This window comes from Cyrtonyx montezumae, unplaced genomic scaffold (assembly GCF_038088225.1).
Source record: "Cyrtonyx montezumae isolate F1298 unplaced genomic scaffold, pur_monq_1.0 scaffold_16, whole genome shotgun sequence".
Taxonomy (NCBI): Eukaryota; Metazoa; Chordata; class Aves; order Galliformes; family Odontophoridae; genus Cyrtonyx; species Cyrtonyx montezumae.
Window position 1 is genome coordinate 5,634,111 of NW_027071892.1, and position 15,074 is coordinate 5,649,184.

Sequence of the window (15,074 nt, forward strand, 5' to 3'; positions counted from 1 at the left end):
TGCTGCCCGTGTGCTCTGTAGGAGGCTGTGGTTGATTCACAACCACTTTTTTATGAGCAGAGCTTCAAAGGGAGAAGTCTTTGGACATGAAAATCTGAAAATCTGTGCATTGCTAACAGTGGAGCAGCACAAATACTTTATTTCTACATCGTCCTGCTGGAAAATGGTGCAAGCAACCGAAGGATTTGGCTCTGTGGCTCGGTGCTGCTCATGAGCTCAGTTTGCAATTCCCAAGGCAAACCAATAGTACACAGAGCTTGGGCTCCTGAGAGTAACGCAGGGGAGTAACCCAGCCTGCTCCCAAGCTCAAACAGCAAATCTCACATCTCGTGCCAAAACCTCCCCTGCCCAGAGGTGCCCCCTTCCAAATACTCAGCTTGTGGAAGCCACAGACAAAATCTGATTGTTCTGTTCTGTTCTGTCCTGTTAAAATGACACTTGTGATTTCTCTAGCACCAATCCGCTCGCTGCGAAACTGCACAGCATTATCGCAGATGAAGCTTTTGAGTTTTACTGTAGCCAGTGCCACAAACAAATCAACCGCCTTGAGGATCTTTCCGCTCGCCTGAATGATCTTGAAATGAATAGGTAATTGGTCTTGTGCGTGGCCATTTCAGTGTTGAAAATGATGCTCTTGAAGGGAAGACTCTCCTTGTCTTGCAAAGCTTTCCTCTGCTGATGTTGGGCTCGATTCCTGTTTGCAAAAGGGGATGGATTTCAGTGAGGGCGGTGAAGCTTGCAAAAATAAAAAACCTCTGCAAAAGCATCACAGCAGGTGGGCAGGAGCTGCCTTTAACCTGAGCCCTGGAGCTAACAGGCAATGGGAATCTTCCACTCTGCTCCACTCGGCCTCGTGCACGTCCCCTCCAGCACCCAGTGGCTGCCACACTCCACCATGCTCCGAGCAGTGCGCTCCTTACATGGGAACCTGCAGCCCCAGACTGATGAGCTGATGATTTCTGCCACCAGGGGAGTGATGGATGGTCACAGCCCATCCTCCCACGGCAGCAGCCCCCCCAGAACAGGTCTCTGACATGGGGACCTCCTGGAGGCATTCGCTCTGCATCCCCACAGACTGCTTGCACTCACTTTGTTTCTCCTGCACCCACCACAGCTGGTGATTAGGTAGGATAAATGTCAGGGCCTTTGTGAGGAGCTCCATGTTTGTGAATGGGACGTTTAGGGCAGGCCAGTTGGGGGAGATGTCTGGTTTTATTTACTTGTTCAGGTGTGGATGCAGTCCACTGGGGAGAAGGAAGGATGATGAGAGATGGAGATAATGGCTCTGCTCACACTCAGCATGCTCTTTCAAGCCCAGATTTTGGCTGTGCTCGTGGTCTCTCTGTCCTGCAGGGACAGCTCTCCTGGGCCATAGCTTGGGGGAGAGCTGGAAAACAAACGGGTGCTCAGCCCTTTTAGCAGTAGAAGTACTTCTGTCTCCACTCTTTCTCAGGCACATGGCTGCCTTTGCTGTTGGGAGCCTCCCTGGGAGTGGTTGTGCATTCAATAAGGAGAGTGCTGGGTTTCCCTGGATGCTCCATTCCAGGTTTCATGCACTGCATTTCCCTGCAAAGCTGAAACACTGTGATGGGGTCCAGTGGTGTCTGAAGGAATGGCACAAGCTTTGCTTTGGCTCACACCTCTCATGGCACAGGGGTCTGGCTCCCTTGGGTGGGCTGCCATGCACAGAGCTGCTGCTGTTGCTGGTGCACGGTGTCGGGCTTAGCAGGGGAGGGCTGGATGTGACAGGATGGGAAGGCACACAAGTGTGACCTACAAGAAGAGCTGGGAGTTGGTGTGATGTGATGTGAGTGCCCCAAAGCTGCCCCAGGCACAGCTCAGCAGGGCCAGCAGAGCTGCGGACCCGGCGGGTTGGAGAGCTGTGCTTTGTTTTAGTGTCCTTGAAGCAGAGTTTGCACATCTCATCCTCTCCCAGGTGAGCCACAGATGCCACCTCTGCTTTCTTTGCAGAGGAGGATATTCCTCCTCCCCACAGCATGGGCAGTACGTAGTGCCCTGCAGCCGCTGGCACACACAAGCTGAGCTCTCCATGGCAAGGCATGTGCTGGGTGCCCTTGAAGCCTGGTCATGGGCAATGAGGCCTGGAGGGCGCACCCCTGACACAGACACAGCTAGCCCTGACAGCAGCCCACCATCACTTCTTGTTTCCCAGGAGCTGCATTTTTTCTTTACCTTTGACAGAAAATGGCCCCGTGTTATTTTTAATTCCTCCTTCGAAGAACTCATGCCATTGTTGCAGCACCGGGCGGGGAGGGAGCTTCCAGCTGATATTTATTGTTGTTCTTTGAGCTGAGCTAAGCACCGGGGAATGCAGCTGCCACATCCCCACTCGGCCTGGAGCTGTTGGCTGTCACCATGCTGCCCCCAGCAGCATGTCCTGGTGGCATCTGTTGGACAGCAGCACGTGTGTGCAACTGCAGCTGAGGGAGAGTCTGGCAGGAGCTGGTGCTGGGAGAGGCAGCAGGGATGTGGCTGCTCCTGCCATCAGTGTGCTCTGTGATCTGATCAAGGAGGGCTCGTTCCCATCCCTGGTGTCTGTCACGGGTCCCATGCCTAAAATCCGTGATCAACAGCTCCTACAGCTCTGGCAGCAGTTCTCTGGTGATCCAGAGCCAAATACAGCTCAGCAAGAGTAACAGCAAGCAGCCAAAGCCTACAGTTCGATGGAGATGTGGGGGTGCAAGGCACAGCCACACAGGGACCCAGGGGACAGAGGGGGGGACGCGGGGTTACCAGAGCTCTGCGGTGCTGGCGGAGCCCCACGGAGCTCACTGCTATTCTTAGCCCCTTCCTTGGGGATCAGCTTTCAGGGCCGGGGCCAGCTGCTGCCAGCAGTGAGCTTTCTGCAGCCGTGTTTGATCAGGTTCGTTATCCCCCAAGGCGCTAATTGCGAGGGTCCTGGTGCGGTGCAGGCGTGCATGTCTCAGGGGCGAAGGACGTGCCCCAGTGCCTGCAGTTTCCTGTTTCCCTCGCCGTCCACTGTCAGCTCTGCTAACTCTTTCCTGTTGTTTGTTCGTTTTGCAGTCCGAATAAAAGACTCTCCAGCAAGAAGGTGGCAAGGTAAGCTCGCGCTTGGGGTATTGCAGGGTTGGGAAGGGTGCCCTTGCTGGCTGACAGCATAAGCTTGCAACGTCCCGTGGACACGTTGGGGGAAAATGGGTCTCACTGTGATTGGTTTTCCACGGGCTCTTCTTCTGAACTGGACATTTCTCACTTGTGCCGGCAGCTGGAGGCGGCTGCCAGCCTGATTTCTCCCAGGACAGAAGCTGGGGGGGCTTCTCCCTTCTGCTTAAGGACGGCCCCTGGGGCTTGGCCTCGTGGGTGCAGCTGGGACGGGTCAGGTCAGGGGGAGTTCTGGGGGCAGCTGCAGGTAACCCTCCTGTTATCCTGCTTTTTCTGCCCTCTGGCACTGTCCTAGGGCTTGCTCTTGTGCCAGCTGCCCTCGCTTGGTGGGGTTTTTTTTGTCCCAGATCACACAGGAAGAGCGGCAGGCTGCTCTGGGGTAGAGGGTCCGTCCTGTCCCCATGCACTTAGCTGTTCCTCTCTCCTGTGCTGGCTCTGCCATCCCGCCGTGTCCTGCTTTTATCCACGAGCTGTCCCTTCTCTGCCCTGCCCAGGAGGAACGCTGCCCTCCGAGCTCTCTGCCTTTCCCTTCACCCCTTTCCAAGCAGGGGATGGGCACTGCAGAGAAAGGGGCAGCGTTTTGGGATGGGGCCAGAAGCCAGCATCCTCCCTCTGGAAGCACAGACCTTGGCAGCCCCATGCCCCAGTGTGTGGTGTGCAGCAATGCGAGCGTTCAGGAGCTGCCCTGAACCTCGCTGTGTCACCCTGACCTTCCCAATCTTTCCCGTGGTCAGCAAGTCTCTCCTCTTGGAAAGGAAACGAGTCTTTGATATTACATTTCCTCCTTCCACTCATCTCACTTTGGAGACCTTTGTTAAAAACATGGGCAGGAAAGGAGGCTGAAGGGAGCAGGCTGTCCCATGCTTCCCGTACCAGGATCACCTTTTGTCCCCTGCCTGGCAGAGCAAACGAGGGCAGGATTCGAGTTAACCTCATGGGAGCAGAGGTGCCCCCTCCCCGGAGGGCAGCCCCACAGAGAAGAGCTGCCTCCTTAGGATTGGCCCGAAGAGTGCTCTTCATTGCAGATCCCATAACCATAACGTGACGTTTGCATTTTGGAAGTGGGTTTTATTTTGCTCTTTCCCTGACTTTTGTTACCCACGTGCTGCTTTGTGCCAAGAAATCTCAGCTGCTTGGGTCCTGTTGTGCTTGGCATGATTTAAATGACAAATGTGCCCAAGACATCAGAATCTAAATATGGACTCAGGGCGAGGAGGCAAAACAAGCCTGCTACTCAGCTGTGGTCTCTTCAGTAAATGCCAGCCACGCTTCATGGATATTTGCATGAGCATATTGTGTAGCAGGGTGAATTTCAGAGCCCAGATGACATAATCATTGGATTGTTGAGGTTTGGAGAGGCCTCTCATTCACCTCCTGCTCGAAGCAGTGCTGATTTCCAAGCCTGGTCAGCCTGCCCACTGCACGGGTCATGGTGGGACAGCAGAGACCCGTGGGATGGGGATGGCAGAGCAGGGAAACACCCACTACTGCCCTTTTTGGGGAGGGAAGGGGACTGCCCAAACCATAGGCATGCATCTGTCACTTAACCTGAGCTGACCCTGCTGCATGGTGCTCCGTGCAGGAGGAGCCAGCCCAGCACGGTGGGAGCCCTGTGGGTACCACGCTGCGGGCTCTGAGCCCGCGTTGCACTGGGAACACTGGTGCTTTGCTCCAGGCAGCATCCTGGCTCTGCAGGGCTGCACTACCACAGACCCCTCTCTGTGGCAGTAGCTGTGCTCGTGCCAGGCAGCGATGGAGCTAACTGCAGCAGTGGCACAATTAGCACTGATCAGAGCTGGGCAGTGTCCTTAGATGGATGCAGAGCTGTGGCCGCCGATGTCGCAAGGCCTGGCTAATGATTAGCTTGCTCTCAGCTGCGGCACTGCTGAGGTGGGTGTTTCCCAACAAGCTCAGGGTCCCACCCGCTGCCTCCAGTAGTTAACCTTATCAGTGGTGAGAGCAGAGAACTCTGTCCTTCGGTGGATGACACATGTTCTTAAAGAGAGAAAGTGGCAAGCAGGAGCTCTTATCTCCTATTCCAAAGAGCGAGAGCGGATGATCACAGTGTGAAGTCCCTGCAGCATGTGTCCACGTCCGCACGCTGCTGCTGGGGCTCCGGTAAGCGGCCGCCTGCCGAGGAGCAGAGCTGTGCCAGCTCTGGGGAAGGAGGTGGCAGCTGGGGAGGAGGGAGAGGGACTGCATTGTGTAGGTGTTGTCAGCCGAAGCCTGAAGTCTGGCCATGGTGGCCCTGATGTTCGCCCTGCTGTGGGTGGGGGTGGCTTTGCTGTGTTACAGACAGCTGCACCAGACCAGCTCGCTGTCCGTGGGAGCGATGGAGGAGTCCTACCAGGACACGATGGAGTGCATGGAAGAGGACATCACGGACAAGGTTAGGAGCAGGGCTGTCTGTGCTGGCACTCAGTGGTGGCACACAGGGCTTTGGGATGGCTGGGCTGAAGCTCCTCTTGCTGCATTGCTTTTAATCCTGCATTGAATGAAGGAGGCATAACCTGAGAGCTGTGCTGAGCAAAGGGGACAGCATGCCACCTGCTCGCAGGTGACAGCAGCTTCCTTGGGTGGCTTCGTGCTGGTCCTTGTGCAGTGTTGTCAGTAGGGCAAGGAGGACCAGAAGGCTTTTGTTGGAGCCCCGCTGGTTAAGAACAGTGAGGGGAAAAATGGAAAGCAGAAGATGAGCGAGCTCTGGATCACATAAACATTTGTTGCAGCGATGAAACTCTTTCAGAGTGGCTCTCTTAGTTCCGCAGTCAGGAACAGAAAGCTGCACGGAGCAGAGTGTGAAAGAGAAACGTGTGTGTGGCCGCTCGCTGGTGCACTTACAATGCACCAAAGACCTTTAAAAAAGAGAAGTAACCCTTTTATTTTTTTTTCCCCCAAGTCTGAAAGCCGAATGCAGCGCTCCAGAGCTCACGTTCCTGAGTGTCTCTGGGTGTCTGGTCGGGAAGCTGCCTCTGTGCTCCTCCCTGCATGCAATCCCAAACCACTCCAGTGTCATTTGCCTGCTTCCCTAGCATGACAGCACTTCAGGCTCTGGCTGCTTTGTGCTTCGTTTGTGCATGGGTGGGGATGGGACCCGGCCGGGGTCCTTTGCTCTGGGCATTCCTGTAGTGTCTTGTTATGCAGAAAGGAAACAGGGAAGTGTGTGGCCCTATGTTTCTCCTTGGGAGACATGGGAAAGCAGGGTGCTGTAAAGCTAAAACCCGAGCCGTGGCTGTGATGGCAGCCATCCCCTTTTGGGTGGCTCCTGCTTTTTGGGGGTGGGAGGATTGGGGATGAGCACTGGGGGGTCTGTGCTGAGCCGTGCCTCTCCCCCCCCACCCAGGTGGTATTTCTGGAGAAGCGTGTGACGGAGCTGGAGAAGGACACTGCTGCCAACGGCGAGCAGCACAGCCGCCTCAAGCAGGAGAACCTGCAGCTCGTGCACAGGTAAGGGAGCCAGCCAAGCTCTCCTGCAGGGTTGCAGGGTTCTGCTGGTGCTTTTCAGGGTTTCCCAGGAGCTCAGCTACCTGCTGGCAGCTTGGCGGGCTCGCTTGGCCCTGCTGCTGACCTGCATTCACACCGTGCAAATATCCTGCTCAGTTGCATGCAAATACAGAGCTCTGTGGGTCTCTCCTCGTGTGCCCACCTCTCTCAGGGGGCTGCAGGTCGGTGTCTCCTGGAAAGCTGGCTGTTCAGGAAGGGGCCCTACTCAGATGGATGTGCAGCAGGGTCCGTGCCTGCTCTGCCCCATCACAGCCCCAGCCCTGTTGCTTTCAGCCCCCGCTGCAGCACAGCCCTGTGGATCCCACAGTAACTAATCGCTGCCCTCCGCGAGCTGGCAGGCTCCTGTCTTCCAACAGCATATTTACACCCACAGATAAACCCTCTGGGAGTTATCTATAGGGCTGTAAGACTGTTAAGTAACAACTGTGTCACGGAACCGAGCGATTCAAACAAAGGTTTCTCTAAGCCCTGATAAACTCTGCAGCGAGGGGAATGTTTTCACTTTAGCGGCTTGGCCCAGAAGTGTCAGCCAGCTTTTAGTCAAGCGGAGCCAGCAGTGTACTCGCTGCTGGTTGGAGAGTGGCTTTACCTGGCAAGAGCCTGCCTGAGCAAAGCAGCTGTGTGAGGGGCAGCCCACGGCCTCCCAGCAAAGCACCCCCGGAGCACCTTCCCCAGAGCAGGGCTGGGCTGCCCCCCAGTTTGGGTGGCAGTGCTCAGGTGTGCTATAAAGCACTTGCTGGACTTTCACCCTCTTCCTCTCCCACTGATCAACCCCCATAGAAGGGGTTTGGATGCACCACAGGAAGGTAGAAAAATAGGCAGAGGGACCACCACTGGTTCCCACACAGCTTACTTTATTTGGGGTTTTGTGGACCACGTTGCTTCCCGGATGCATGTAGTGGAAGAAGTGATGCTCTCATACACCTGCTCTTGTGGGTGTACTTTCCACTGAAAGCTCAGTGTGTTATTTGCTCCCCAGCACTCCTGTGGGTTGGGAGAAAGGCCGAGAGGAGAGCTCAATCCCTGCCTGGGATGGCTGCAGGCTGGCTGGGCCACCAGCACTGCTAATCCTCTCTCCTCCCTGCAGAGCGAATGCTCTCGAGGAACAGCTGAAGGAGCAGGAGCTGAGGGCTGACCAAACGCTCCTGGAGGAGATCAAGAAGCAGAGGGAGCTGCTGAGCAAAATGGAGAGGGAGAAGAGCATCGAGATTGAGAACCTGCAAGCCAGGTGGGGCCGGGCAGGGTGCGTGGTGGCAGGGCTCATGGGCACATAGGCAGGATTCCCTCAAATCAGTACAAGCCTTGAGGTTTGGCTGCTTCTCCTTCCTTCCCTTCATCCCAAAATCGGGCCCCTCCACCAATCTGGCCTCAGACTGTTTGGATTTCCCCGATATGATTTCAGTTTAGCTGCTGTTCCCCATCCACAGCTCTGCCCTGCAGCGTGTGAGTGCAGGTGGTGGTTGTTAGCACTTGTTCACATGAAGGATCCGTGGAAGTCCGTTTGATGCTCAGATGTGACTCACCCTTTGGAAGCGGGCAGGTGTCTGATCCTGCTCCCAAAAGCTGTGATGGCTGTTGAGCAGATGCAGACTGGGAGGGAAGGAGATGGCTCTGGTGATGAAGGAGGGTTGGCACGAGCGTGCTGTGGCTGCAGGCTGCTCAGCGGCACAGAGCGGGTACTGAGGCAGAGTTTGACCCCGTCCTGAGAAGGAGGAGCTGTCAGACAGGTGCTGAGCTGGCCAGGGAGCTTTGTGCAGCCCATTGGCTTCCCAAGGAAAGAGCAGCGTGGGAGGTGGCCTCATTTATTTGTCAGGTTTTTGTGGGGGACATTTTTACTGCCTTTCCAGAGTGTGTGTTGTTATTGTTCAGCCCTTGCGGGAAATGAAGACCACCATTGGTTGGTTGGTTTATTTTACATGTGTTAGGACAGTGGGTGGTTATTGCTTTACCAGGAGAATGCAGAGGTAAAGCCCTCTCCGAGCACTGCTCTGTCTGCCCAGGCAGCATTTGTTTTCTGCTGCCTGATGCTGAACTTTGCCCAGGGGCACAAGTGAGCATTCAGTCAAAAAAAAATAACATCTGACCTGGTTGTGGAAGGCATGGGCCTGGAGAAGGGACCTGCCCAAAGTTGTGCAGGTTTCCCATTCTTCCCTTGGGAGTGGGAATAGTACAAGTCTCAGGGTTCGGAGTGAGAAGATAAATCACTTTATTTATACCTTGCCTCCAGCAGGTCCTGTTTTGATAGTGGTGATGCTTCATCCCACTCTCCTGCACTTGGGATATCTGGGGAGGGGGATTTCTGACAAACCTCTTTATTGTTGCAGGCTGCAGCAACTGGATGATGAGAACGGCGAGCTGAGGTCTTGTGTCCCTTGTTTAAGAGCCAACATCGAGAGGCTTGAGGAGGTGAGAACCATGTCCCGTGGAGCAGCGGGTGGCCTGGCTGCAGGAAGGGACTCGTGCCCTCTGCTGGAGGCAGGTCCACAGCCCTGCAGCTGCAGCAGCCGCGGGTTAGGTCTGCTTCACACCCGGGCAGGCAGCTGTCACTGGGATCTGTGTGTTGAGTCTTCAGAGCGCTGTGTTATCTCGCAGACCCTCTCCCTGTGCTGGGGCCAGGAGGCTGCAGCCTGGTAGGGCTCCTCTCCGTTACGTGGAAGAGGATGTGCTTGCAGGTCCCACTTCTGGTCCAGAGGTTTACATTGTGGCTCTGTTGGAGCTTGTGGCAGATGTAAGATTAAAACTGATGTGCAACCATATCTCTGCCCATCTGAAGGCCCTTCAGCATTGCACACACTCTCACGGCCTCTGAGCCTGCAGGGCACCACTGCCATGGCCAAGGCAGCGTTGTCTCGGTGCCCTGAGGCTTTGTAAGCACTGTGAGGCTGCAGATGGGAGAACCACTGTGTCCTGGTGGCATTTGGGACTTTGGGAAAGCCAAAGGCTTCCTCGCAGGGAACCTTGCATCCACCTAGGGATGGGATGAGTTGGGAAATGCCCATAACAGGCAAGTGCCCAACATGGGGCTGTTGGCATCAGTGGGTGAGAAACTTCACCCAGCACCTCTAGCATGGGTGGCAGCAAGGCCTGAGACCGCCCTGTGTGTCCTTGCAGGAGAAGCAGAAGCTGCTGGATGAGATCGAGGACCTCACAGTGCAGCTCACGGAGGAGCAGGAGAACAAGAGGAAGATGGGAGACAAGCTGAGCCAGGAGAGGCACCAGTTTCAGAAGGAGAAGGAGTCGACCCAGGAGGTGGGGAGCGCCAAAACAAGTCAGCTTTGCATCTCTAGCTTCAACACCATCTCCAAAGCCAATTTTTAGAGAATTTGGTCATAGTTGGGTGGAGAAAGGTAGTAAACATCTGTCACTTTTTCCTGCGTTAAAATTCAACCAAGCATGACTGCCTGCATCTGGAAACCCATTTGGGCTGTGCCACCCTTGCCAGTTGCTCCCTTGCATCAAAGGAGCTGTGGCAGCAGCACATGGAACCAGCAGGTGCTAGCAAAGGGGAAGAGAGAGCAGCTTGGGTGAGAGTTCCAAGCTGTCTGCGTGTCTGGGGGCAAAAACACGGGCCGCCAGCCACCCCCTTCCATTTAGTTCCAGCTGAGGCTCAAGCAGTGCTTGCCATCATGATAGGAATGGAGTTTGGGATCTCAGAGTGGAAGCTGCTGTTGTTTTGGTGTCATGTGGGGATTCACAGCACGTCCCATTGTGGCAGGAGGGAGATGCTCCCAGCCAGGAGGCCACCCATGTGTCCCTATGGCTGCAGTCAGTGCCAGCACTCAGCTGTCCCCTTCCTTTTGCTGCAGCTCATTGAGGACCTCAGGAAGCAGCTCGAGCACTTGCAGCTCTTCAAACTGGAATGTGAGCAGCGGCGAGGCCGGAGCAGCAGCATGGGGCTGCAGGAGTACAACAGCAGGACGCGGGAGACTGAGCTGGAGCAGGAGATCAAGCAGCTGAAGCAGGTAGGTGTGGCAGGCTGGGGGGGGGCAAACATCTTGTTTTGCAATAAGGAATGCTGTTTCCCCTTTTGCCTGGCCCCTTGGTCAGCAGGGTGCTCCCTCCTGACCTTGGATGCAGCATCCTGCTGCTCCTTGCTCCCCTATGCAGGGACAGGAGAGCTTGGATCCTTCCTCTGAAGGATGACATGTATGCAGGACCCCTGTATGCTAGGACCCCTAGACCTGCCCCGTGTTTCCAGATGCTCTCCAGTCAGAGTCAAGAGAACATGTGCTGTTCCCAGTGCCCTGTGAAGCCCCTGCCTTCCCCAGCTGTGCAGTGGGGTTGGATGGGTCTGCTTGCAGGGACCACTCAGCACCTGACATGTGCCCCCTGTGAACAGGATAACAGGAGCCTGAAGGAGCAGAACGATGAGCTGAATGGGCAGATCATCAACCTGAGCATCCAGGGTGCCAAGAACCTCTTCTCAGCCTCCTTCTCTGAATCCCTGGCGGCCGAGATCAGCTCAGTCTCCAGAGATGAGGTGCGTGCCTGGGGCTTCCCTTTCCCTCCCAACAAAACCAGGCAGGAGCCCACGTGGCCTGGCTGCGGTACAGCTCATTCCCAGTCCCCACCTGAAAGCTGTCATGAGACAGAGAGCAGTGCTTTAAAGGGAGTTTGGGACTTGCCCTGCCTGCCAGCCCTGGCTCGTGGGAACGGGGGAAGCTGCTCCACTGCTCTGCCTTCCTCTTCCTGGGCTGGACCAGCAAACGTGTGTGTGTATGTGTGTGTGTGCAGCTGCAATAAAACCCCAGCAGCTGGAACAGCTGCCCTAGAGACCTCAGGTCCAGGGGCTGAGGTGAGCAGGGCTGGTGGCTGAGGGCATCTCCTTACGGTGGAGTCACAGAATGGCATGGGTCAGGCAGCAAGAAGCCCTCCTTCTGTCCCCGGACAGCAGTGACCACTTCAACCCTTCTCTCCCTCCCAGCTCATGGAAGCGATTCAAAAACAAGAGGAGATCAACTTCCGCCTGCAGGACTACATCGACAGGATCATCGTGGCCATCATGGAGACCAACCCCTCCATCCTGGAAGTGAAGTAAGGGCGGCCAAGAGCTGTGTGCTGTGCACTCTGTGGATTTGGTGCTCTGAGAGGATAAAAGAGGGACTGGCAACATCTTTGCTCTTGATGAAGGCACAAGGAAGCATCATGTTGGATCGGTGGTGGGTCAGGCGGTGGAGCATGGAGGCAGAGAGCCAGCAGCAAAGCTTTGTTGTCTGAGTCTGTTATTTTGATACCCTTCTGGCTTTGAGGGGAAAAAGGGAACCTGGAGGAGAAATGGAGGCAATGGGCAAACATGGGAAGGACTTGGGTCGGCCCCGCATGGGTGTGAGGAGGGGTTCCTCTGAACTGCAGGGGCCGGGATGGAGCAGGAACGTTTCCCCCCCCTGCCCTGCCCAGCCCGGGTGTCTGCTTTGCCAAAGTGTCCATGACACACTCACTCACTGGGGCAGAAAGAGGGAAACGCGTCCTGGACTTGCAGAATTATGATGGTGATGATTGGGTTTTTTTTTTTTTTTTAATTAACTTAATGCAAATGTCTTCATCCAGCTGGCACAGTTAATCCTTGCCCTGCTGCTTTCGCTTGGGAACGGGTCGCTTCTCACCGGTGGCACCAAGAGGCGGTGGGGCGGCCGTCCTCGGGACAGGGCATGAGTGCAGTGTCACCCACCTCCTTATTTATTTCACCACTGTCTGTGGCTCCAAAACACAGGGTCGGACGCTGCCGTGGCCCCACGGCAGAGCTGATCCCTCCATCCCACCTGCAGGGATTGGGGTGGGGGTTGTGGCCTGTCGTCCCAGCCCGGAGCGGGGCTCTGCCGGTGATGGCTGTGGTCCCGGAGGGAGAAACCCGCTCCTGGCCCTGTGCTGGGGATGGGGACGGGGGGGTGGCTGCTCCGAGCTCTGAGCATCACCACTCTCTGTGCTGCCAGGGGCAGGAGGCCTCTGCAAACACAGCCAGCTGGCTGGGAAACACAAGCCATGCTCACACCGGGCAGCTTGCTCGCTCTGGTGGCCGCAGCAAGGTGCACCCATGGGAGCAGCCTCTCATCCCAACCCGCTGCCCTGGGATCTGGCTCCCTTGCTGCACCAGGCCCACAGGGTGGCTCTTTTTCCTTGCTTGTGTCATGAGTCAGCCGTGGGCTGTCCCCACAGCCCGAGCCCAGAGCCACCGCTGTGTCCCCACGCTCCATCCTGGGGGACGGGGCCACGTCGTGTACATTTCCAGAGAAGCTTTGGGTGTAAATCAGTGTATACTTGGAGAGGGAAATTTTTCTATCTTGTAGAGTAGGTATTTTTATAGAATGAAGGTTGATCATTTTTTTAATACTTTAAAGAAGAGAGAAATGTATCTGTGTATAACACAAAAGCATATATATATATATGTATAAATATATAAATATTGGAGATCTGCCTTTCTCGACTCGGGGTCGCCGATCCCCAGTTACTACAATCGTCTTTTTTTTTTCCTGTCTCTCACAAAGAGGTACTGTAACTGTAAATAAGCACCGGGAAAAAAAAGTTTTAAGCAAACAGAGCACTGACTTGCACATTCACCATGCTTTAAAGCCCCTATAAATAAAAAAACAACAGGACCACACCAACCTGTACTTCCCATAAACGTTCCTCTCTCCCCCACCCCTCCTCGTCCCATACGTGAAGGAAGTCCCAAAAGGGTGAAAGCAGTATTGTCTGAAATGATGTATCAGTTCTTGTCCCATTAAATGCTGTTACCATTCCTGCCCTCGGCCCTTCCTTCCTGCGGCTCTGGGGGGGTCCATGGGGTGGGACAGGGGGAAAGGAGGGCACAGCAGCACTGGGGATGGGCACAGGGACTTCCAGAGCCAGCACTGCCCTCGTCCCCATGTCCTGCTGCCCTATGGGGATGGGGCTGAGGATGTGGAGTTTCCCTTGCCTGCAGACTGCTGTGTGCCTTGAGAGCTCCTCCACCCACTCTGCTACCATGGAAAATACCCTAAAATTCTCTGCTGAGCCGTGCATGTCTCTGTGCCTCCTCCAAGCCCAGGTAAGCTACCCCGAAGGGCTCTGAAATCCCCTCCACGTTGCTGCAAACAGCTCTGTCTCGTTCCCAGCTGCCACTCCAAAACCTCCCTGAGCATCCCCAAAGGTCCTGAACAGCTCTGAAGGGTGCTGGGATTATTTCCTCTGGCACTCTGGGGAGCCCTGAAACACCCTGAGCAGCTCCAGCCCCACAGGGCAAGGGCAGTGCTGAGCACCTGGGCTGCACGGGGAGCCTCCCCCGTCACGGCCCCAAAAGCCAAAAGTGCTCCAAGCAGCTCTCAAACTCTTCTGAAACTCCTTGAAATAGCTGAAAACGCACCGAAAGAAATATCCTGCAGCAGCTCGAAAGCACTCCAAGCCTTCCTCTGAAGGGCCCGGAGAGGTCTCAAGTGCTCCCGAGCCCTCTGTGAGGCCCCTGAAATGCCTCCAGACCCTCCTGGAGTCCCTCCCGACAGAGATGCTGAATGCTGCGGACTTTCTCCAGTGATGCTGCAGAGATCCCCATGTCCCAGTGCACCCTGAATCCCCTGGGGGTGTCTGTGGGGCCATATCAGCAGCCCTCAGGGTCTGGCCCCAACCAACCTCTGTGCCATCAGAGAGCCCCAAACGTTGTTCCTAATGAATGCATTCATTTACCCATCATTGGTTTATGGCTCTCTGCTCCCTGCTCAGTGTGGGAGAGTTGGACAGGCAACCCGTCCCTGTGGATGTTCCTGGATGCAGGACGAGAATGTTCTGGGACAAGGACAAAGTCAAGGATGCTCACAGGGCACAGCACGAGGAGCCAAGCACTAGGTAAACCCCAGCCTTAAATGCACAGCCTGAAATTCGCACTTTTCTCCTCTTTTCCAAGAAGGAAATCACTGCGAGTGCAGAAAGTCCACACACACACACACACACACACACACACACACCCAACGGGCCGGGCATTAGGAGCAGCCCTGCTGGGGGTCGGGGACCTCTTTGCTGCCCTCTGTGGGGGCCGAGGGGGTTCCCCAGCTCTGCCCGTGGCTTTCAGCAAGGGATAGAGGAGGTTCCATCCTCCGCCGGTGCCCACGCGTGTCCCCATCCGCCACGTGGGGAAGGGGCAGCAGCATCGCGGTGCTGCCGTGAGATGGGGACAGACGGAGGGGTCGGGGTCCCTGGGACCCCACCCCGGTAGTGCCATGCGCTTGGGACACGGGTGGGGGGATCCGGCCGGGGCGGGGTGCGGGCAGTACCTCCCCCCGCCGCCGCCGCCCCCGCCCCCTGCATCCCTCCCCTTCTCCTCCTCCTCCCGCTCTTTCCCGTCCTCCTCCTCCCGCTCCGCTCCCGCACAGCCCGGGGCAGCCGCCGCCGTCCCGGTCCGGTCCGCTGCTCCGCTCCGTTCTGCGGTTCCCATGCGGGGCAGCCCCTCACCCCCCCCGCGC

General features: G+C 56.1%; 1 protein-coding gene across 2 annotated transcripts in view; it reads left to right on the forward strand.

Annotated features, from left to right (window-relative positions):
* The window catches only part of RAB11FIP3 (RAB11 family interacting protein 3), a 39,900-nt gene extending 27,665 nt beyond the window's left edge, over positions 1-12,235 (forward strand). Inside the window, exons 6-15 of one of the 2 annotated variants that reach the window (XM_065732441.1) lie at positions 454-588; positions 3,046-3,081; positions 5,440-5,533; positions 6,485-6,588; positions 7,733-7,873; positions 8,970-9,051; positions 9,757-9,894; positions 10,452-10,607; positions 10,985-11,125; positions 11,570-12,235. In XM_065732441.1, coding sequence (XP_065588513.1) covers positions 454-588; positions 3,046-3,081; positions 5,440-5,533; positions 6,485-6,588; positions 7,733-7,873; positions 8,970-9,051; positions 9,757-9,894; positions 10,452-10,607; positions 10,985-11,125; positions 11,570-11,683 — 1,141 coding nt within the window. In that variant the 3' untranslated portion in view covers positions 11,684-12,235. The remainder of the gene's footprint in view (positions 1-453; positions 589-3,045; positions 3,082-5,439; positions 5,534-6,484; positions 6,589-7,732; positions 7,874-8,969; positions 9,052-9,756; positions 9,895-10,451; positions 10,608-10,984; positions 11,126-11,569) is intronic. The other variant, XM_065732442.1, reaches the window with a different exon arrangement.
* Positions 12,236-15,074: the final 2,839 nt, after the last annotated feature.